The sequence below is a fragment of the Rhinopithecus roxellana genome, chromosome 16 (assembly GCF_007565055.1).
Source record: "Rhinopithecus roxellana isolate Shanxi Qingling chromosome 16, ASM756505v1, whole genome shotgun sequence".
Taxonomy (NCBI): Eukaryota; Metazoa; Chordata; class Mammalia; order Primates; family Cercopithecidae; genus Rhinopithecus; species Rhinopithecus roxellana.
Genome location: NC_044564.1, coordinates 88,080,419 through 88,103,678, shown reverse-complemented (window position 1 = coordinate 88,103,678; position 23,260 = coordinate 88,080,419). Strand labels below are relative to the sequence as shown.

The 23,260-nt window shown below is 53.4% G+C and overlaps 1 protein-coding gene across 10 annotated transcripts in view; it reads right to left on the bottom strand.

The window, feature by feature from the left end:
* The window catches only part of WNK2 (WNK lysine deficient protein kinase 2), a 141,192-nt gene that overhangs the window by 87,759 nt on the left and 30,173 nt on the right, over window positions 1–23,260 (bottom strand). For all 10 annotated transcript variants that reach the window (XM_030919434.1, XM_030919438.1, XM_030919437.1 and 7 more), the window contains 2 exons: window positions 6,574–6,746; window positions 5,341–5,561 (listed from right to left, as the gene is read on the bottom strand). In XM_030919434.1, the coding sequence (XP_030775294.1) occupies window positions 5,341–5,561; window positions 6,574–6,746 (394 nt within the window). The remainder of the gene's footprint in view (window positions 1–5,340; window positions 5,562–6,573; window positions 6,747–23,260) is intronic.

The window sequence follows — 23,260 nt, the reverse complement described above, 5'->3', positions numbered from 1 at the left end:
CACAGCAACTGGAAAGGCCTTTTTATTAACACAAGTCCGGGTGCGTGTCTGTCACACTGAATGCAAAGAAAGGCGACGAGAGACTTCAGTACGGATGTTTTTAATGTCTGGATATTTGTTGACTTTGGAAGGTCTTCAAAATGTTCTAGCTTCTTTTTAAAAGCTCATGCTAACTAATTAGTGCGTTTTAAAAGCACATGTTTTTTGTTTACCCGTCATTTCAATTTATAATGTGTTACTTTTTTTTTTTTTTTTTGAGACGGAATCTCGCTCTGTCCCCCAGGCTGGCGTGGAATGGCGCGATCTTGGCTCACTGCAACCTCCACCCACCAGGTTCAAGCAATTCTCCTGCTTCAGCCTCCAAGTAGCTGGGACTACAGGCGTCCACCACCATGCCCAGTTAATTTTTTTGTATTTTTAGTAGAGATGGGGTTTTACCACGTTGGGCAGGCTATTCTCAAACTCCCGACATCGAACGATCCGCCTGCCTCAGCCTCCCAAAGTGCTGGGATTACCGGTGTGAGCCACCGTGCCTGGCCACTCTTTTTTAAAGTTAACATTTTGGATAAAAATTGGGACCAGAATATCATTTAGATTTCAGTCTATGCACACAGAACTCTGGAAGAAACCATGAGAAACAACAGGGGCTGCGTGGAGGGACCTGGTGCTGGGAACCTTTATCCTTTTGGGTTTTTTAACCACATGATTATACTGAAAATTTGCTGCACTAGCAATTTTTTTTTTTTTTTTTTTTTTTTTTTTGAGACAGGATCGTGCTCTGTTGCCCAGGCTCGAGTGCAGTGGCATGAACACAGCTCACTGCAATCTTGACCTCCTAGTCTCAAGTAATCGTCCCACCTCAGCCTCCCAAGTAGCTGGGACCACAGGTGTTCACCACGCTGGGCTAATTTCTTTCTTTCTTTATCTTATTTTTCTTTCTTTTTTTGTCTTTCCCTCTCTTTTTCTCTCTTTCCTTCCTTCCCCTTTCCTTCTTTCCTCTTTTTTTTTTTTTGTAGAGGCAGGGGTCTCACTACGTTGCCTAGGCTAGCCTCCAACTCCTAAGCTTAAGCAATTCTCCTGCTTCAGTCTCTTAAAGTGCTAGGATTACAGGCATGAGCTACTGTGCCAGGCCCTGTACTGATAATTTTTAAGTTAATATTTTTAAGCTTCTTTCCTTTCCTAAGCTTCTCACTAAATAGCTGCCCTGTTGGAGCAGGAAGCAAAAATGCCACAAAAGCCCCAGACGGGAGGCCACAGGAGAAGTGGCCTGAGCTGTGGCTGGGAGCCTGGCCTGACCACAATGTGAACACCTGCTCCCTGTCCTCTCCCACTCTCTTGATGTGTCCAGGGGGGTCCCCTAGCAGCCACCTGGAGGGGTTCACTGCCTGCTGCATGGGCCTGGACCCGCCACAGCCACCAAGGAGGCCCTCCTAATGGCAGCGGGCACACAGGGAGACGTGACGGCTGACTCAGGGGAAAGCCCCAAGCCACAGGTAGGAAGCACTCACTCCCCAGAGCCACCTCGGTTGTCCACAATGACACCCATGCTACCCCAGCCCTGTGACTGCAGAGAGGGACTTCTACAAAGCTCCTTCCTGCTAGGAGGGTATGACGGGGAGCCCCACAGCCACATCCTAGGCCCTCAGCCCGGCCATATCTGTATGCAGGAAAGAGCTTAAAGGGAGCCCCAACCCCAGGGCTGCTGCGCAGGAAGCCAGGAGCTGAGCCAGCCACTCTCTGGCACCTGCAAGGACCCCAATGGCCTGGCTGCCAGCACAGCACTGGGGGTCTGACAGAGGTGACAGTGTCCCTGGGCTCCAGCTCTTCTGAGACCCTCAGGAACCAAGGATGCTGCTCTGTAGGAACTACTCCAAGGCCCCAGACAACCTGGCTCTGAGGGGTGGGTCACAGGTATAGGGGCAGCTCTGAGTGGGGGCACAGGGACCCCCTCATGAAGCCCACTCTTGCACATGCTCGGATGCTGGTGCTCAGACACTGATGCACTCAGACTCTTTTTATCTTTCCCTCAAACTGCAGTCACTTAAATCTGAATTCTAAAAATGGGGGTGTGTGTGTGTGTGTCCAGTGGACAGTCTCACCCACTGCCCCCCACTCCGTGGACAGCCATCAGCTGCAGAGCCACCCAATGGGGCACCCCTGCCCGCAGCCCCCTCTGCACATTCATCTGCACCTGAAGTCCCTGCAAACAACTGTGCAAAAGTCAGGATGTCAGGGCTCCGTCTCCCTCAGCCGGGGCAGAGCCTGCCTGTGCCGACTGGCAGTGTAGGCCCCACAGAGCCCCTCCCCAGACCCTCCTGCAGCAGGCAGATACGGGCTCTGGCGGAATGGCCCTTCTTTTTAAGGAGAAGCGGCTGTGGCTCAGCCCTCTGTGGTTACTAGGCAGTCTCGGTTCCTGGAGGGTGGGGTCCCTGCTTCTGGCCAGATAAGAGGAGGGAGGGAGGGACTCACTCCAGCCTCATGCCAAAATCACCTTGTATCCCCTGAAAACCACCCTGCATTAGGGTTTGCTTGTTTCCAGCTCTGTAACGGAAGACAAATGACTTTCTTTAGGGAAATCAAAAGATTCCTTAGCCCTAACTATCTTCACCATTTCTATTAAAACCAAACCAACACAGATGGCCCTCATCCTTCCTCTCACCAGACAGGCACAACCCACCTCCCTGGCTCTCAGTGGGGCAGGTGAGCAGGCAGCACCTGCTGGCAGCAACAGCTCCACTGCCTGGAGCCCCCCGAGTGCTTCTTAGACGCTGCAAAGAGGGCCTGGATAAAGTGCCACAGCCACTCAACAGTCCAACTCCTCCCATCATCCAGGGCAGCCGGTGGCTCTTTCTACAATAACCACCCTCGGTTCACGTTGGCCCCTCCTCAGTTCATTCACCACTGGATTTGGTTCCATCATCACCTCCTCCAGGAAGCCCTCCCAGGTGGGCAGGGCACCTCCGAGGCACGCAAGACCCTGCTCATTCACATGGCTAGGCCCAGGGGTCATGGTCGGGGCCCTCACAATGAGAATGACATCGGGCACAGGGACTCTGTCTCCCTCAATGTATCCAGGTCCCTCCCAGAGCAGCCCTGGGAAGCTGGCAGCTGACCCTGGTCCCTCGCACAGGCCACATGTAAAGTGCAAACCAAAGGCCTACTTGCTCTCCTCTCCTATCTGCAAGAGGAGACCTTGAGAGCCTCAGCTGAAAGGTGCCCATAGCACCAACTGCCCCAAGGGCATTCATTGGTGAGCAGGGAGGGCCCTCCTCCTGAGGAGACAGGGGCCTATGGCCTGAGGCTGTCCTTCCAACAGGACCATGCATCCCAGAAGGACACAGACCCCAGGAGGGTTGGACCCCTTTACCACCAGGGCCAGCACTTGTGGGTTGCCAAAGCCGACACCATTCACAGGCCAGGGGGGCCCAACTAACAGGCCTGGGGGCCTCCTATAAATAGACCTGGGGGCTCCCATTCATAGGAGCTGGGGGACACCTAGGTAATAGGGCCTAAGGAGAACCCCCTATCTGGCCACAGTCCCCCACTTCCACCCCCGCCAGCTGCTGGCCCCTTGCTGAAGATTGGCCTTACTGCCCAGAGCCCCGGGGTGTCACATCAACAGAGCCTCATTCTCTAGGAGCCTGAGCAGCTGAGGACACTCCTGGTTGCAGCCTCTCTAACCAAAGCTTCCTGGACTCCAGCTGAGCAAAAGCTGGGGTGACGAGGGACAGCCCACAGAGCTGGGCAACCATGCGGGTCACAAGGTCTCCCCAGTGTGCCTGCTGGAAACACCTGGCCTTCATCTCAACCCAATCCAGCAACTCGAAACCTCATTTCCAAGAGGGCACAGAGCCACCCAGCCAGAGGAAGCCGAGGGGCTCTCCAGGGCGGCCGCTTCCCAGTGGGCTGTGCTTCTTCCTCCAGGAGTGTGACTCCTGAGTGGGAGATCCCAAGCCTCCCTCCTGCCACCGACCGCGCCCGGGGTTTGAGACCTGGGTTCCTACCACTTCCGAGGCCAAATCTGCAAAATCTGCCCAGAAAGTGTGCAGAGCGCAGCCCCTCCAGGAGGGAGTGGAGACCTTCACCCATACACCCATTTCACAGATGGGGAAATTGAACCCTGGGTCAGCCCCTACGCCCCACCACTCAGCTCCCCCAGAATGCCAGAGGCTTTGTGTTCACAGGGCCACCCCTGGGCAGCCACCCTGCCCCAGATGTCACTTCACAAACCAAAGCAGCTCTGGAGTCTCATTTTCCCCATACCTGCCAAGTTCTGTCCCCAAACATGCAGCAGAACTAAGAATTCACAAAGCCCCAAGATCGACTGCTCACTGTCCTGCCCTCACATTAGGGGCACACTGGGTCTTAAAATCGGGGAGCCTCTCCCAATCTAATCTGATCGGGTCCCATCTGGGCTTCCTGAGCCCTGACCCATGCTGCTTGCCCTGCACATGTTGGAGCTTTCCCATCATCCTGACCCCAGAAACAGCTGCGCCACGGCCACCCAAGCATCTTTTCAAAGCCCATGGAGACCCCCACCCAGGACCAGTGGACACTTCACACCCACTGTGCCAGGAGCACACCTGGGACCAGGCACATGGCACAATGCAGACCCCTGCTCTCTGCAAAGAAGCTGTCCCTAGGGTCAAGGGCATCTCAGCCCAAAAGAAGGCTGGGAAGGCTTCTCACAGGAGGGGCGTCTGCACCGAGGCCTGAAATGCCCAACAAACTGAATTAATTACTCAGCGCCCTGCTCCCCTGTGCACAACGCCTGCTCTGTGCCCCGCTCCGCAGGTATGTGGATTCCCCAGATACTCCAAGTTCTCACTGTCTTGGGCCTCACAGCCTGGGTGGCCCCTCCCTGCCCACTGAGACAGCTCCAGCATCACTGGTTACAAACCTCCCAAGTTCCTCTGTGGTCAGGGCAGCTTCCCTCTCCCGAGTGCCCACGGCGCCCACACATACCGCGAGCATCGGCACCCAGCCCACCTCCCCTGCCAGACAATCAGAGCTGGCACCCAAGCCACAGCCAGGGAGGGAACACAAAGACCATCTGGGGCCAGAGTCGGACAAGGCGGGGGCAGCAGGGGAGGGAGGGAGCCAAGTCAGCTGTCCCAGCCCAAGTGGCCTGGGAATCCAACGAGTGGGCAGGCCCTCCAGCTGAGCTACCAAAGGCTTGGCGGCGTAGCCCAGACACCCCGGCCTGAGGCTCCCGTGCCCAGACTCTCGTCCCACTGGGTCTCCTGCACCAGGTCTGAACAAAACTGGATGCTCGCCAGCCCTGAACACTGCCCGGCTTCCCATGGGCTCCCAGGGCCTGGGGAGGAGAAGCAGGTTTACCTATCACACTTTTGGCAAATGACGCTCTTTTGAGAGTGGCCAGGCCCAAGTCGCCAATCTTCACAGACCCAGTTGGTCCGGTGATAAAAATATTGTCGCATTTCAGGTCTCGGTGGATGATGGGCGGCGTCCTCGTGTGCAGGAACAGCAGGCCCTTCAGGATCTGCCGGCACCAGCTGCGGAGAACCTTGGGCTTCATCACCTTGAACCGCTTCAGGTACCTGCAGGGGTGCACAGGCACAGCTCACCAAGCAGCTCGCCGGCAGCGGCCCCCTAGCAAAGCCCCCACCTAACACTGCTCAGGAATTCCATTCCAGTGCACACGGCGCACGCCCATGACAGGTAGTGAGGGTGAGATGGGAAGGCCCGACAGTTCTGCCCTGGAGCCAGGCCCCTGAGCAGGCAGCAGGGTGGGCTCACGACCCTCTTGCTCCCCTCATGCCAAGGACCTGGCTGCTAAAGCTCATACTAAGCTCCATCTTGACCTCACGGGGAGACGGTGCCAGGCTGACTTACGAGTTGCCCAAGGCAGGACAGAGCCCCAGCCAGCAGATGCTCAGGTGCGGGGGTGAGGGTTATGAAACCCCAGGGCCTGTCAGAACCACAGGGGCTAGGTGGGGCTCTTCCTGCCACTGGCCACCTGTGTGGCCTGCCCTGAGCTGTGCCCTAGGAGGAGGTGGTGGGTGAAGCTGAGAAAAGGGCTCTGCTCTTGCAGCACATCCACCTGTGAGGGAAACTGCCTGGCTGAGGGGCACTGAAGCCCTGCCTAAGGCTGCAGGGTCCAACGATTCAGATGGACCCAGGATACAGCACCAGGCGGGGAGCCCCCATCCCCACAGTGCAGACTGGGGCCTTAGTGAGTAGCAGCAAGCTGCCGTGGCCACCCCACTCCCCACTCCCCAACCCTCACTAACCACCTGCATGTCCTCAGAATCCCACAGTCCACACTGTGCACCCTGCCCAGCCTGCGTCCTGAGCCTGAGCATGTGCCGGGCTGGCTCCCAGGCGGAAACAGAACCCCAGCCAGGAACAAGGCCCAGACACCACAGACACATCAACCATCTCCCTGGGAGGTAAAGCACCTCCTGGCATCCCACACAGGAGAGGAAAGAGGGGACAGCCTCCCATAGGCACCAGCCAGGACCGCCCCAGCAGCCCAAGACCTCACCCCCAGCTATGATGGCCCTGCACCCATGCCAGGACCCGCCCCAGCCGTCCGGAAGCGGAGCTTACGTCTTCAGCGTCCCTGAGGTCATCAGCTCGGTCACCAGCACAATGCACCGCTTGCCCTTGGCGCTAGACTCCCAGAAGTCGTAGAAGCGCACGATGTTGGGGTGCTGCAGGCCTTTCAGCATCTCAGCCTCTTCCTTGAACCGCTGCCGCTCCAGCTTGGTGAGCTTCCGGTCCTAGAGGGCAAGAGACATGCTAAGTGAGCAAGAGATGGGACACAGGAGGGGACACGGCGGCGTCACATCCCAGCGGCGCCACGCAGTAGGACCAGCCCTTCCTGTACCCACAGGCAGCTGAGCGGCTACAACAGAGGGGCACGCAGACACTGGCACCATAACTGCTGACTCCTAGGCCCCTACAACCCTGGACACAGCCCCCACAAAGGAACCTCAGCAAAAAGACATCCTAGGAAGCCAAAGGTCTCGTAAATCCACACAGCCACACTTGAGCGCTTCTTCCAAAAATACACCTCTAAGGCCTTTGCCTCCTCCACAGTCACTCACATTCTGCGTGTCTGTGAAATGAATGAGCCATCAGTTTACTTCTAATGTATACACAACTAGCAGGAGGTGCTCAGGGCCCAGTAGATTAGAACAGAGGAGACGTGGACAGGTGACTGAGACAACAGCTGAGAATGGAGGCAAGAGAAAAGCCCCAGCAGAGACAAACTGACCAGCCAGCAGCCCACAGGGCAGCCCAGGCCTTCCAGTGCAGGAGGGACACAGCAGATGACCTCCCCAGACCCTTGGCCCACTGTGTCCACACAAGCCAGCAGAACCAATCACTGACCTAAGTTTACAATAGAAAACAGCAAACAAACACCACCACCATCACCCAGGAACCCTGGTCAGGGGCATGCCCCACACTCCCGCTCTACCCACCATCCCACAAGGGGACCATCAACCCCGGGCACCACATTCAAACATGCCCCAGCACCGGCCACCGTCCCGCCGCCTGCCCAACCTCCGCCTCTCCCCTCTGACTCCCATCACCCCGCCTGAGCTCACCCATCCCTCGCCACCCTGTCTCCCACCTTATCCCTCACTGCAATCCCCCTGGATCCTGGCCCTTCCCTTCCCCCAAATACTTCAATAGATTCTCTCCACAGAGGGCTCAGAATAAATCCAGGGAGCCCGCATGGTCCCGAAGGTTCCATGTGCTTCCAACTTCCCCTCAGGAGGTGATAGCCATGTCCAAAGGCCCAGTCAAGGACTCTCCTCCTGCTGCACACATGCCACGCCCTTCTCACCTCCACCCGAGGTCCCGCCCCCAGGATCAACTCCTTGTCTTGGTCCAGTGAGCCCAATGAGCAATGCCTGCCTCTGTTCCACCATTCCCATGAGAACGTCAGAAAAGAAATGTGTATTTTCAGAAGGAAACTAGAAACATAACTGAACACAGAACAGCAAAATTCCAGGGAATTCTAAACAGACAGAAAGCAAGTAAATCTGGACTGATGAGGGGAGAGATCAGAGTGAAAGTAAAGGCAAGCCAAGATCCCTGGATCCTTCCAGAAAGGCTCAAAGAACATCAAGCAAGCCAGACTCCAAAGCAGAGAGGAGAAGTGGGCAGCAGGATCGTGACAAGGGTCATCTTGGGAAAAAAAATTACATCCCAAATGCAGCCGCGCTCATGAGACCCTTCTTCCTCCATCAACCCGCCAGACCCCTCCCCACAGCAAGAACCCTCATGCGCCCCTTCATTCCAGTATGGCACTTTGCGGTGACTATCACCACAGGGCCAGGCAATACCCAGAGAAGCCACTGTCCTGATGGGGGCAACCCAGAAAACAAAGAATTCAGAGACCAACGGCAACTCCCAAAAACATCTAATTAATGTTCCCATAAAGACTCAAGAAGTTGACACAAGTAAGTAAAATCAAGCTTCTATTGAGAAAGAAACACTCGAGAAAGAGCTCTTGCAAATTAACAACACAGGGATGGGGACTGCCCTTCCTAACAAGCTCAGTGTTTTAGAAATAAGATATTCCATAATCCAATGAAACATTACGTACAAAAAAGTTCATGTTTAATCCAGACAATAAAATGCAAACAATGTTCTACTCATCAAAAACGACTCTTTAAGCCAGGTGCAGTAGCTCACGCCTGAGTCCCAGCTACCCGGGATGCTGAGGCAGAGGATGGCTGGAGCCCAGAAGCTCGAGACCAGCCTGGGTAACACAGCGGGACCCCATCTCCAAAAAAATGGTTATTTATTTAAGTCAAGTCACAAACTGGGAAAAATTATTCTCAATACATATATCTGACAAAGGACTCAGATCCAGAATGTATAGAGAACTCCTGAAATTCAATAATAAACACGTGAACAGATACTTCACCAAAGACACAGAAATGGCCAACAGCACATGGAAAGAGGCTGAGCATCATTAGTCACTGGGAAAATGCCAACAAAGACCACACTGAGATATACCCCACACCCACCAGACAAGCTAAATTAAAAGACGGATACGGCCGGGCACGGTGGCTCACACCTGTAATCCCAGCACTTTGGGAGACTGAGGCGGGCAGATCATGAGGTCAGGAGATCGAGACCAGCCTGGCTAACAGTGAAACCCGCCTCTCCGAAAAATACAAAAAATTAGCTGGGCGTGGTGGCGGGTGCCTGCAGTCCCAGCTGTTCGGGAGGCTGAGGCAGGAGAATGCGTGAACCTGGGAGGCGGAGCTTGTAGTGAGCCAAGATCGTGCCACTGCACTCCAGCCTAGGTGGCAGAGCAAGACTCCATCTCAAAAAAAAAAAAAAGATGGATACTTCCAGCTGCTGGGGAGGCTGGGGAACAGCAAGCCCCACCTGGCACACTGCTGCCAGGAGTTCAGGTGGTGCAGCCCTCAGAGGAGGGCTTGGCAGGGTTCACACCTGCTCTGTGTCCAGCCACTCCCCTCCCGGGATCCATCTGGGAGGAAGGAAAACATAAGTCCATAAAAAATGGACTTGATATTGGAAGCAGGATAATTCATCATAGCCCCACCTGGAAACCACAAAAACGTTTGGGGCCAGGTGAATGAACCATGCTGCACCCATCCAAATGGGGTCATGGCTCAGCAGCGAAAAGGAGCACACTCCTGCCTCTCAGCAGCAGAGGGGAAGGCCAAAAGCACTGCACTGAACAAAAGAAGCCAAACAAAAGACTATGGCCGGTAGGACCCCATCTTCATGTGAAACTCTGGAAAAGACAGACTAATATCTGGGGGATGCCATCAGAATAATGGTTGCCTCTGGGGTGGGTAGAAGTGGGAGCCAAGAGATCTTGGGGTCGGGGGTGAGAGAGAAATGTTCCACATCATAACAGCGCACGTGGGCTGCATCTCTATGTGCATTTGTCAGAGCTCAACTTGCACACTTAAGTTCTGTGTGTTTCATTATATACAAATTACCCTTCAATGTTTCATATGTAAAAACAAAAAAAGGAAAAAATCCAAAGACCAAATGAGAGAAGCAGAAGAAAGAAAATAGAAGAGAAACATTAAGAGACATGGAAGAACTGCCTGGAAGTCAAACTAGGTCAAAAGGGTTCTAGGAACAGGAATCAGGAAGTATAAACAGATGGTAGAATAGCATTTCCCCGAGCTAGAAACAGAACGATTCAGAATAAAATGGCCCACCAAGGCCAGGTCAGAGTAAATGAACAGCCCACCTCCAGGCTGTTCTAGTGAAATGTCAGCACCCCAAGCAAGTCCTATCCACAAAAGACAGCCCAGATAGGCAGTGACTCTAAAAGGAGACACTGGATGCAGGTGGCGGGGACAGTGTCCTCAACGTGCTAACTCGGAATTCTATACCCTGCCAAATGGACACGAAGCCAGGCGGTCCGGACTCATTTTCAGACACGTAGGAGCTCAAAGTTAACGTCCCATGCAGTCTAGGTGGAACAAGTTCCTGGAAGAAATGTTTCCACAACACACAACACAACATAACACAACAGAAGAACATGCACCCAGGGTGACTCTCGAGGTCCCTGGGGGTGAAGGAAGCTGGAGAGGAGATGGCAGTGCTCAGCTAGGCCAGTTCGCCCAGGAGGCCTTCTCTGGGAAAGAGCATGTCCGTTTACGATTCCCTTTCAGTGCGCTTACTCCTTGATTCTAGGAGAAACTCAAAGAATCATTTATAGCACAAGTTATTTTTGCCAGTGTTTTAGCACCAACAGTAACGTGTAAAAGATATCATTGTAGTTTCAGAGCAAAATGTTCACATTCTAAATGACTAAGAAAAAACAGGAGGTGGGGGGCGTACCCTGCATGCACTACAGACTTTGTTTTTCACAGCAGTTACCTACCGAAGTTGATAAATTTAAGACACGGAAGTCAGAAATGGTTAACAATGGTGCCTCTTAGAGGTGGGCCTGGAAGGGAAGAGGATCTCATTTTATATTCCAGGCCACACGACTATTTTAATCAACATGACACATTGCTTGGTAATTTTTATGGTAGGGGAGACAGGGTCTCACTCTGTCATCCAGGCTGGAGTGCCATGGTGTGATCATAGCTCACTGCAGCCTCAATTTCCTGGGCTCAGGTGACCCTCCCACCTCAGCCTTTCGAGTAGCAGGGACTACAGGCACATGCTACTACGCTAATTTTTTTTTTTTTTTAGAGATGGTCTCACTATGTTGCCCAGGCTGCTCTTGAACTCCTGGGCTCAATAGATCCTCCTGCCTTGACCTCTCAAAAGTGCTGGGATTACAGGTGTGAGACACCACGCCCAGGCTGCTTGGTACTTTAACGGTCAGTTAGTGTGCCCCCCTCCAAGCCCTGCCAGGAGCCCACCTACAGGGTGTGCTGCCCCCCACAGAGCCTATCCACATCCTCATCACTTGTTTGCTGATCTCGGGTTGGCCTGCATTGCAGGAGCAACTCCATGAACATCTGTGGGCTGAACTCATTCCTTAACCTACTAGGAAGGCTCACAGTCAACCAGCCATGGCAGGAAGATGCACCTGATCCCTAAACGATTCCCAAATCCTGCCAGGCTCACACGGTGTTTCAAGGTTTGGTGTTGAGTCAGGGGCAAGGGGGCTCCTGGCTGCTCACTCAACATGATACTCCTCCCTCCCAGACACTGGACGGTAAGGTCAATGAGCACCCATCTTCTTCCTACCAAGTCCCCAGTGCTATGCAAATTCACGGCTCTTGTTCCCTCATAGTGGTGAAAATCTATCAGACGACAACAGATTTAAGGCATTCCGGGACAATGCCAGCTCTTATTTGCTCTAGGAAAAAGGCTCTGTGGGTCACACACAGGCAAGGCAGGACACGCCCTCCAAGCCGGGCAGCAAAGCCCCTCCAGGACTGCACGAGTCACACAGTCAGGGTGGTCAGAAGATTCTTGGTCCCAACGGGCCTTCCCAGCACCCCCAGGATACCTGGGAAACCTCCGGGGATTGCCTTCAGTGTTGACTGAGAGCATCAGAGGTTCCTGCCCTGAACATGCCAGGGTGTCTACAGGCAGCCCCCTCCTATGACACTTCAGGGCCAGCGACTCTGCCAGAACAGTCCCCAGTGGGCAACGGTTGGAGATGTCAGACCTACCGGGGCACACTTGGGATTCCATGGCATCCCCCTTTCAGCTAGGCAGGACCCCAAAATCCAACCCCTTGAAGGGGCAGAACTGGGTCCCACCAGGAGGTGAACCCCACACATACTCGGGCAGAGGAGAGTGCCCAGAACCAGCAAGGCTGAGCCCCAGAAGACAAGCACTGCAGGGACTCGCTCCAGTTCCATGGGGCCATAAATCAAAACCAAAGGAAGCCTGGAACATCTCTGTCCACAAGAGTCCCATGCACGGAGAACTGGCCCAAGACAGAGGCCCTAGGTGCAGCATGGGAGGGCATCAGGTCTCTGGTAGAGCTTGGGCCTAACCAAGGACTCACCTCCCTGTCACTTAAGTGCTCACACCCAAAAGCCATGATATCCACAGGGACACACTGGGAAGACAGCATGAGACTTCCACCATATATGTGTCCCCTTCTGTCCCCTCCACCCCCGGGAGGGTGTCCCCACTGCTTCAGGAGGCCTGGCATCCCCACACACTCCACACCCTCTTGGTGGGAAGGGCCTCCCTGCTATTTCCAGGTCCCGAAGATTTGAACCAGTCGACCCAAGCTGGGGGCCAGCAGGCTCCTGCCTGCCCTTCCATCACGAAGTGGAGAGAGGGTCTGGGTCTGGTTCCAGGAGGTCAGGGTTTGGCAAGTGCACAGGAATGGCTGCTGCAGAGCAAGCCACACCATCCCCCATGCTCTGTCTGGAGTTGCTCAGATAGTCACGGAGGCTCTGGGTATGTGGAAAGGGCTGTTCACAACCCCATGGGAATGCAGCCAGCAGATGAGAAAACCAATAAATACGCAACTACACACTGTGCCAAAAATTACCAGTCAGGGCAACCCTGGCCCCGAGGAAAAGCTCCAGTTTCAGGCAGCCTGGGGAGGAGGGTACCCCCCCACCCCACCGAAGGCATGGGCAGGTCTGGGGGCCCTGGAGGAAGCCGTCTCTGGGCAGGCATGATGTTTGAGCAGTAGGCGGTTTACGTCACTACAGGACCAGGCAACAGGGCACCACCTGGACAAGAGGCAGGCGCTGGGCCTGCTCTGTAGTGAGTGGTCAGTGGGCTCAGTGGAGCCATTTTGGTATCAACAGCACACACCCACCACCGGCCAGCGAAGGGCAGGCCTGACAGAGCTCTTCCACCAGCTGCCTCCAACATTCTCTGCTGGTCTGAAAACAAACTCACTTCCTTTAAAGCCAAGTTCCCTCTTTAACCTCATCTTGAGCAACAAAATGACACAGCCGTATTGACAGGTGCGCCAGTGTGTGTTTTCTGTAATTCATGTTTTTAAAAAGAACATCATGGCTGGGCACGGTGGCTCACACCTGTAATCCTAGCACTTTGGGAGGCCGAGGTGGGCAGATCACCTGAGGCCAGGAGTTGGAACCAGACTGGCCAACATGGTGAAACCCCATCTCTATTAAAAATACAAAATTTAGCCAGGCATGGTGGTGGGTGCCTGTAATCCCAGCTACTCGGGAGGCTGAGGCAAGAGAATCACTTGAACCCAGGAGGCGGAGGTTGCAGTGAGCCAAGATCACGCCGTTGCACTCCAGTGTGGGTGACAGAGTGAGACTCCGTCTCAAAAAAAAAGAACATCATTATAAGATGAACATTTTTCCCGACACCACCAAATAAAAGTGGCCAAGGAGTCACAGAGGCTGATATGGCCCCAGAATGTTCGCAGAAGAGGGACTCTGATGCCAGTGACCTGTCCCAGATGCTGACCTCCATCTGGGTGAGTGCAGCCGGAGAAGGAGGTGCTCAGTGGGGGTGAGACGGAGGCACTGGGCTCTTCCCACATTCAGTCTTCTTTGTCAAGGGCTCCAAGAAGTTTATAATTCTCTGAGGCAGAAACCTGAGCTTAAATATCTGGCCCCTGGTTGCTTTTGTAAATCATACTATTTTATTTGAAAAGGGAGGGAGGAATTATTAACTGGGTGTGGTGGCACATGCCTGGTGTCTCAGTTACTTGGGAGGCTGACATGAGAGAATCACCTGAGCCCGGAAGCAGAGGGTATAGCTGAGCTAAGATCCTGCCACTGCACTCCAGCCTGGGCCACGGAGCAAGACCCTGCCTCAAAGAAAGGGGGCAGGGAGGGGCAGAGGGAAAAGGAGGAGGTGCCAAGTGAGCTTTACTCTCTTAAAGGCCACCTGGCACCCTGCCCCCCAACATACACACCGGTATTCACCCTGTCACCCACACACAGAAAGAAATAGGTGCCTGCCTGCCCCAAGCTGGGATGTAAAATGTGTCATCATAGGTTCAAACAGTTGTAAAAGATGTCATTTCCAGCATTTTATAAATACTGACTTTTTAAAAATGTTCTTTGAAATGCTTCCCATGGAACCCAAATGTCAGCAATCTGATACCCTTCACCAGTTGTTTCTAAACACGTGAAGAAACACGTCTCCAGCTCCAGCCAGGACACACACCTCCATTCCCACAGCGCTGATGGACACGACGCGGCTCCTCCCAAAAGCCTCCCACTGACTGCCCTGCCACACTTTCCTGCCATCACATCGTTCCTATTGGAATCTAGCTTTTCTTAGTTCATAAGACTCTAAGGCCCACAGGATTTTCTTCAGGACTGAATCACTACCATAAATTAGCAGTGCATAGTTGACCAAAGCAAAGAGATAACTAATTTTGTTGAAAGTGCCTCCGTTACTGAGCCAGATGGAGCTCTTGTGCCAATTACTTGGGATGTCTGTGGGTGACTCTTAAATCATGTCTAGAAGGAGGCAGGCCCAGCATCGCTCTGTCCACCTTCTGGTGTGTGGATGTTGAACTCTGAGAAGGCCTGATCATGCCAGCCAGTAGACAGGTGGAGACAGTCTGCCATGGCCTCATCACGAACTCGCCACGCTCGCTCGAGCACGTACAAAACTCCAGCTGTCCTTCCCCGGGACCAGCTGGCAGCTGTGCCAGGGACTCCTCTAGGTTTTACTGAACACATGCAATGGGGGTGGTGCCCGGTCCATACAGGCCCCCCATGCCAGCACCCAGCACAAGGGCCAGCAGCAAGGGGAGGTCCAGGGAAGGTCAGGGGTCTCCACCCAACTGCCTGTTAGGAAGCCCCCATGCCCAGCATGAGCACAGCAGGTCAGTTTTGGGCCAGGGCCTCTGTGCAGGGCCCCACCCTGTCCACCGCAGGGCCTGGTCACAGGGCAGGCTGCAGGAGCCCTCTCCATCCCAGGCCCACCCATTACCCTCCATTATGGGCAGAGACAGGGCCACTGTGGGAAGCCAGTGGAGCTGTCACCATGTGGCAGGAACGCGTGGGCAGTCCAGGAAGAGGGCAGGACCACAGAATGGAGCCACAAAGGCCAAGACAAAGAAGAGGACAGAAGGGGGACCCAGGCTGGGCGGCCCAGACACATCAGGTACCCTGAGGCAATAAACCGTGACAGAGTGCAGCTGACAGGACTGTGGGCCACCTGTGGTCTGATGCTGGGGCAGCACAGGCAGGCAGGAGCCTTCCCAAGGTGCCCACTCCCTGGGCCCACCACACCCACAAAGCCTCTCCTGGGACCTGAAGCCTCAGAGTCCACAGATAAGATGTGGTCCTTTCTTCCAACATGAACCTCACCAGGGCTGGGCAGCCCCCCAGCCCCCTCCTCGGGCCACCCCATGGAGGTCTCCCCAGCTAGGGCCTCAGGGAGACCCAACCCTCTGCCCAACAGCAGCTGTGACACGCCGTCCAGTTAGTCCCTCTGCCCGTCAGCTCCTGGCTGGGCTGCAGGGTCATCAGCTCTACCTCACTGGGCCCCATCCCCCTTCACAAAACAGGAAAGGTCGGAGGTCTCCTCAGCGTTGGTGCAAGGCTGTGCTGACAGGTGGAGTTGCCCAGAACCACAGCTGCCACAGCAGCCTCACCCTCGGCCCCTCCCTACCATGCCCCATCCTGCACTGGTGTTGGGCAGAGTGGACAGAACAGGAAAGGTTATTCCAACCAGAGAGACGGGGTGAAACCTAGGCTCAGGCACTGACCCTGCCTCTCAGCTCAGCTCCCCATTTGTGTACTGGGCAGATAGCAGCACCTGTCCCCCACAGTGTCCAGCCCTCAGCCAGTAAGATGCACCCTGCATATACCCTCACGGGCTCTGGGTAGTGCACCTGCCTCCAGGGGAGGCCTGGCCCACTGCAGATCAAGCAGGCAGGCCCTATGCTCATTCAGACCCTGGGGGACACTTTAAACAACCAAGACTCCCTCCCCACAACCCTGCAGCCAGGGCACCCTGTCCTGGAGGAAGAGGGGAGCCCCTTTGGTCCCAGGCCTCCGACACCACGTGATGTCCCAGCCGAGAGGAGCCGGGCGCTAGGCAGGGTGGGGCCCAGACACGCCTGCACTCTCCAGGCTTCCAGGGCAGGGCACCAAGGCCAGCGCCACCATCTGCACCTGCGCTCAGCTGGATCAGAAACGACAAAGCCCAAGCAAGGAAGCAGGTGAGCTAGCTGGCGGCAACAGGTGGAGCTGGGCACATGGCATACGAGTGTTTTATTTCCAAATAAAAGTTTTAAAGTTTGCAGGGCTGACCTAGAGCTCCATAAAAGCAAAGGAGCCCCCACACAGCCTCTTCCACCTGAGCGCCCCCGTTCTCAGCACTGCGGGTCCCCAGACGGGCTAAGCCTTGGCCCACACTGCCCCGAGCAGACACCTGTCCAGCCCTCTGTGGACAGGGGTCTTCCCAAGGACTGGCATCCTTAAATGAAGCCAATGACAAACTTGGAAACGATCCACACTTCATCCTTAACGTTAGGGGGTCTCTGAGGGGAAAGGGAAAGGGCTTCCTCCCTGGGGTCCATATCCACACTTTTGGACGCAGGTATCCCTACTGCGGTCAGAAGAACTGATGAGCATTTGTCCTTGTGTGCACTTTTTGAAAGACAGGAGCAGGAGGGACTCGAGCCCAGCATCACCCAGGGCTGCCTCAGGCCCTCCAGGACAGTGGCCAGCCCTGCCCACGGCATGTTGACCAATAGGACTAGGGGTATTGGTAGAAACAGACCATTCACATTTGGGGGAAACGGCTGACAGAAACCTACCTTGTCAGAGTGCCACCTCGTCCCAGGGCACCTACCATCAGGCTGGAGGGAGGGAGAGAGCTTGAACCCATGCCCCTCCCCTCCAGGAACATGCAGGTGCCCTTCTCTCCTGCCTACAGATGGGCTTGCAAGGGCAGGTGAGGGGCAGAGGGACACAGTCCTGGCCCCTGGTCTCAGCCACAAGTCCTGGTGCCGTGTCACTGGGTGGCCACCCCCCTCTTCAAGGCCAGAGGTCAGCAGGCTGCCCTGGCCCTGTGTGAGTCCTGAGAGCCAACCTATCACATCCAGGCTCCCCACACCCATCCGTTCTCCCTCGGACGCAGGGGGAAGAGGGAGAGCCAGGATAGGTGTCCCTGGGGCAGAGGGGTGCAGCCAACTCAGGACAACCAAACCCCAGGGAGCCGGGGCAGCCCTGGCCCCAAGAGCAAGACAATCCAGACACACCCCCCTAGCATAGACAGGCAGCTGTGCAGGCAGCACACACTGTGCAGGGCCAGCCCCAGACAACCCCTCAACACGGACAGGCAGCTGTGCAGGCCAGCCCCAGACAACCCCCCAACATGGACAGGCAGCTGTGCAGGCAGCACACACTGTGCAGGGCCAGCCCCAGACACCCCCCCAACACAGACAGGCAGCTGTGCAGGCAGCACACACTGTGCAGAGCCAGCCCCAGACACCCCCACAACATGGACAGGCAGCTGTGCAGGGCCAGCCCCAGACACCCCCCCAACACAGACAGGCAGCTGTGCAGGCAGCACACACTGTGCAGGGCCAGCCCCAAAGGAGGAGGCCTTTCCTGTTCTCAAGGGAACACTGACATTACTTCCTGATGGGGAAATGTCTATTCGAACCCTCAGCCTTGGACCAGAGCAAGTGGTTCAACCACCTCAGGATGAAATGAAAATGGGGCTGGCCCAGCGGGCACACAAGTGGGGAAGAGAAATCCCCATGGGGCCATCCCACCCCAAAAACTTTCCTGATTACAGGCCCGGCTCCTCCCCAGGAGAACACATCGGCACTCACCCAAGGTAACTGGGAGCCCGCTGGGCACAGGCCAGGCGGCCACTCCTGCATCTGACCACACCATGTATCTGGTTTCTAGAAAGGGCCAGCCCCACCCCATGGTCATTTCCCGCAGGGACACCTAAAGATAGATTTGGATAGCACCAGGGACACAGGTCAGCAGGGTTAGCAGCTCCATCATCAAGAACAGTTCCTGTGGGGTAGGGCAGGCAGGGCAGCCCCAGGGCAAGGCATGTGGAATCCTGCGGAGTCCCACAGAATTCTGAGGAGACAGCTGCAGAGGCCAAGCTACTGGGGTCATCCCTGTGGCTGCCCTGCCCCCACATAGGGTTCAAAGGCTCAGGGCACCCCAAGGTGGCAGTGGGTGAGGGTCTAACAGTCTGTGGAATATTGTGGACCCTCAAAGGCAGGCCCTTCCCCCCATCCCATCCCTCCAACATAGGGAAATACCCAGATCTGTAGCTCTGGGCACTGAGCAAGGGCTGGGCATTCTGGTGCCTGCTACTGTACAAGGCCCTGGTTCTGGCTCAGTCTTCTATGCCTACACCCAGAATGAAGTCACCTAGGCCTCACTTCCTTTCCTCCCCAGAGCCCCTGGGTGGCCCAAGCTATCACCAAGAACTAAGATGACCATGAAGGCCAGGCTACTGGGGCTCAAGGCCGGTGTTGGCCTCAGGTCGAGATGTCTGCTGAATAAACATGCACCCAGGCACAAACATCTGTGGTGTCCCTCTAAGCCAGGAATGGCAACCAGGCTGCTTGGCAGGAGAGTGGGAGCACCAACAGATGGCCCCAGCAGCAAGAGATCAGGGCCACAGGAGGACCACGGAAGTGTAAAGCAGCATGAGGATGAGGTTAGACCCCCCTGCCCACATCTGCTCCCCAATCCCATTAACTGACTCCTCAGTACCTCCCAGAACTGGCAGCAAGAGCCTTAGGGACCACAACCGAGACGGCAGGTGCAGAGCGCACATATACCTGAGATAAACCTCAGCACCACTCATCCTCTTGCCACCGTTCCGACTCTTCTGGAGAAAAGAAAACCCCACACTCAGCACTGCTTCTCCCAGTAAAGTTGTGCAGCCCAAAACAGTAGCTACACATGTGGCTAATGAGCACCTAAAATGAGGCCAGTCCAGGCTGAGATGTTCTGTAAGTGCACAGTACGTTGCAGCGACATAGTATCTTCTTAAAAGATTTTTTGGGCCGGGCGCGGTGGCTCTTAACTGTAATCCCAGCACTTTGGGAGGCCGAGGCACGCAGACCATGAGGTCAAGAAATCAAGACCATCCTGGCCAACATGGTGAAACCCTGTCTCTATGAAAAATACACAAATGAGCTGGGCATGGGGGTGCACGCCTGTAGTCTCAGCTACTTGGGAGGCCGAGGCAGGACAATCACTTGAACCCAGGAGGCGGAGGTTGCAGTGAGCCGAGATCTCACCACCGCACTCCACCCTGGGCAACACAGCAAGACTCCGTCTCAAAAAAATAAATAAAAACAAACAAATAAATAAATAAGATTTTTTTGAATCTTATTGATAATTTTATATTGATTCACATCAAAAACATAATATTTTAGATATACTTAATTCCACCTGTTTGTTTTTTTAGGTCTGTTTTTTTTTTTTTTTTTTTTTTTTTGAGACTGAGTCTCTGTCACCCAGGCTGGAGTGTGCAGTGGTGCGATCTTGGCTCACCGCAACCTTCGCCTCCCAGGTTCAAGCGATTTTCCCGCCTCAGCCTCCCAAGCAGCTGATACCACAGGTGCTCGCCACCACGCCTGGCTAATTTTTGTTTCTTGTTTTTTGATACAGGGTCTCGCTCTGTCACCTAGGCTGGAGTGCAGTGGTGTGATCATGGCTCACTGCAGCCTCGACCTCCCAGGCTCAAGCAATCCTCCCACCTCGGCCTCCCCAGTAGCATCACACCCAGCTAATTTTAGTATTTTTTGTAGAGACGGGGTTTTGCCATGTTGCCCAGGCTGGTCTCAAACTCAGCCTTCCAAAATGCTGGGACTACGGATGTGACCCACCACGCCTGGCTTCCACCTGTTCCTTTCATACTTTTAAAGTGGCTGCTAAGCTGAAAACTGCACATATGGCTCACATTTGTGGCTCACATGACATTTCTATAGGACAGCAATGCCTTGGAGCATCGCCACTAAGCAGTAGATTAAAAGCAGAGACGAGGCCGGGCGTGGGGGCTCACGCCTGTAATCCCAGCACTTTGGGAGGCCAAGACGGGCGGATCACGAGGTCAGGAAATCGAGACCATCCTGGCTAACACGGTGAAACCCCGTCTCTACTAAAAAATACAAAAGACTAGCCGGGCGAGGTGGCGGGCGCCTGTAGTCCCAGCTACTCGGGAGGCTGAGGCAGGAGAATGGCGTAAACCCGGGAGGCGGAGCTTGCAGTGAGCTGAGATCCGGCCACTGCACGCCAGCCTGGGCCACAGAGCGAGACTCTGTCTCAAAAAAAAAAAAAAAAAAAAAGCAGAGAAGCAGGGCAGAACTTCGGCAGCCTAACAGGGCCAAGAAGACAGCAATCAGAGCCCAGAGCCTGCCAAGGAAGAGAGGCCTTGATAGACGTGCAGGCTTTCAGATTAGCCCTTCCAGGAGGGCTGTATACTAGAAGCCTAGATAAAACAGAACAGACCAGCCAGCCCTCACAGGGGCTCAAACACAGCTTTGAATCAGTTCAATTGCAGACTGGATTAAGATGATTTGCTCTTATTCTGCTGCCTACTAGAAGCAGTAAAAAGTAAATCTCTAGTGAAAGACAAAATCATCCAGAGCCTCAAATATGTCCATAATTTCTAAATACATCAATAAAAACTGACCAAGAAGATCAGGGGACGAGACCAAATAATGAAAAATAAAAGAAGAAAAACAATAGACAATAACAACAAATTCCCAGGAGATCCAAATATTGCACTTATCAGACACAGACTTTAAAATTTGTGCAAAATTAAAATTAGTGTAAAATTAGTATGGTCCAAAAAATAGCAGGGCAAATCATTTCACCACAACTAAAATCTATGAAATCAGAATCAAATGGAAATCTAGAACTAAAAAAGTAAAATTAAACCCATCTATTGAGTTCAACAGATTAGACATAGGTGAGAAGAAGATTAGCAAACTGGAAGGCAGTAGAAAATAAACAAACTGAAATATGGACAAATGCATATGAAAAAGAAAATAAAAAACTTATAGAAGACAAAGGAGAAAGTCCAACCTATGTGTAAATGAGGTTCTGGAAAAGAGGGTATAAACAATGAAATCAAAACATTATTTTTAAAATAAGGCCGGGTGCAGTGGCTCACGCCTGTAATCCCAGCACTATGGGAGGCCGAGGTGGGGGATCACCTGAGGTCAGGAGTTCAAGACCAGCCTGGTCAACATGATGAAACCGTCTCTACTAAATATGCAAAAATCAGCATATAAAAAAATAAATAAAAATAATATCCCAGTTTATGACCAGCTTGGGCAACACAGTTGGGCAACATAGTGAGACCCCCATCTCCACAAAAAAATTAAAACAGCCAGGCATAGTGGCACATGCCTGCAGTTCCAGCTACTCAGGAGGCTGAAATCGGAAGATCATGGGACCCCAGGGGTCCTAGGCTATAGTGACCTCCACCCTGGGTGACAAAGCAAGGCCTCATCTCTAAAATAATAATAATAATAATAATAATAATAATAATAATAATAATAATAATCATGCCCCCACATCTTCTAAAATTGAAGCAAGACACCCACATATTCAAGAAGTGCTAAAAGCCCCAAGCAGATTAGATACAGAGAAAGCCACATCTGGACACATTATAGTATAAAACTCCTAAAAATCAAACACAAAGAGAATATCTTAAACTCAGCAAAGAGTGGGGGAGGGGCACTACCGTCAAAGGGGCCTCAAGTAGACTGACAGCTGACCTCAACAGAAACCACGGAAAATGACTATGTATCTTCAAGTCATGACTAACATCTTCAAGTGATGAAGAGGCCGGGCGTGGTGGGAAGGCTGAAGCGGGCAGATCACTTGAGGTCAGGAGTTTGAGACCACCCTGGCCAACATGGTGAAACCCCGTCTCTACTAAAAATACAAAAATTAGCCAGGCATGGTGGCCCACACCTCTAATCCCAGTTACTTGGGAAGCTGAGGCAGGATAATCACTTGAACCCGGGAGGCGGAGGTTGCTGTGAGCCGAGACTGTGCCACTGCACTGCAGCCTGGGCCACAGAGCGAGACTCCATCTCAAAATAAATAAATAAATAAAATTTAAACATAAAAAAGTGATGAAGAAGAAAACTATTAATCTCAAATTCTGTATCCAGCAAAATGATTCTTTAAATAAGAATAGGGACTCTTTTAGACAGAGATAGCAGCGGCAGCAAATGGGTATTAAATGGAATACAAAGGGGAAAACTTCAGGTAAAGGGAAAGTGGTATGAGACGGAAACACAAGAACAGAAAGCAACGGAAAGGAGAAATGCACCAGTCATTGTCACTCTCTGCTAGTATTAACTACACAAAAGAACAATTTAATAATGTCATATGGGATACAAAAGACAAGGAGGGTTAAATTACATAACAGTACACAAAAAGCAGGGGTGGGTAAGAGGAGTGGGTAAATGGAGTTCAAATATCTTAAGATGCTCACACTGCCCATGATGTGGGAAAAGTGTTAGTTTATATTAAACTTCAATAACTTTGGATACATGCTGTAATCTCCAGCATAACCACTACATTTTTGCTTTGCTTTGTTCTTGAGATGGAGTTTTGCTCTTGTTGCCCAGGCTGGAGTGCAGTGGTGCGATCTCAGCTCACCACAACCTCTGCCTCCCGAGTTCAAGCGATTCTCCTGCCTCAGCCTCCCGAGTAGCTGGGATTACAGGCACGCATCACCATGCCTGGCTAATTTTGTATTTTTAGTCGAAACAGGGTTTCTCCATGTTGGCCAGGCTGGTCTTGAACTCCCGATCTCAGGTGATCCACCGGTCTCCGCCTCCCAAAGTGCTGGGATTACAGGCATGAGCCACCATGCCCAGTTAAAACTAAAA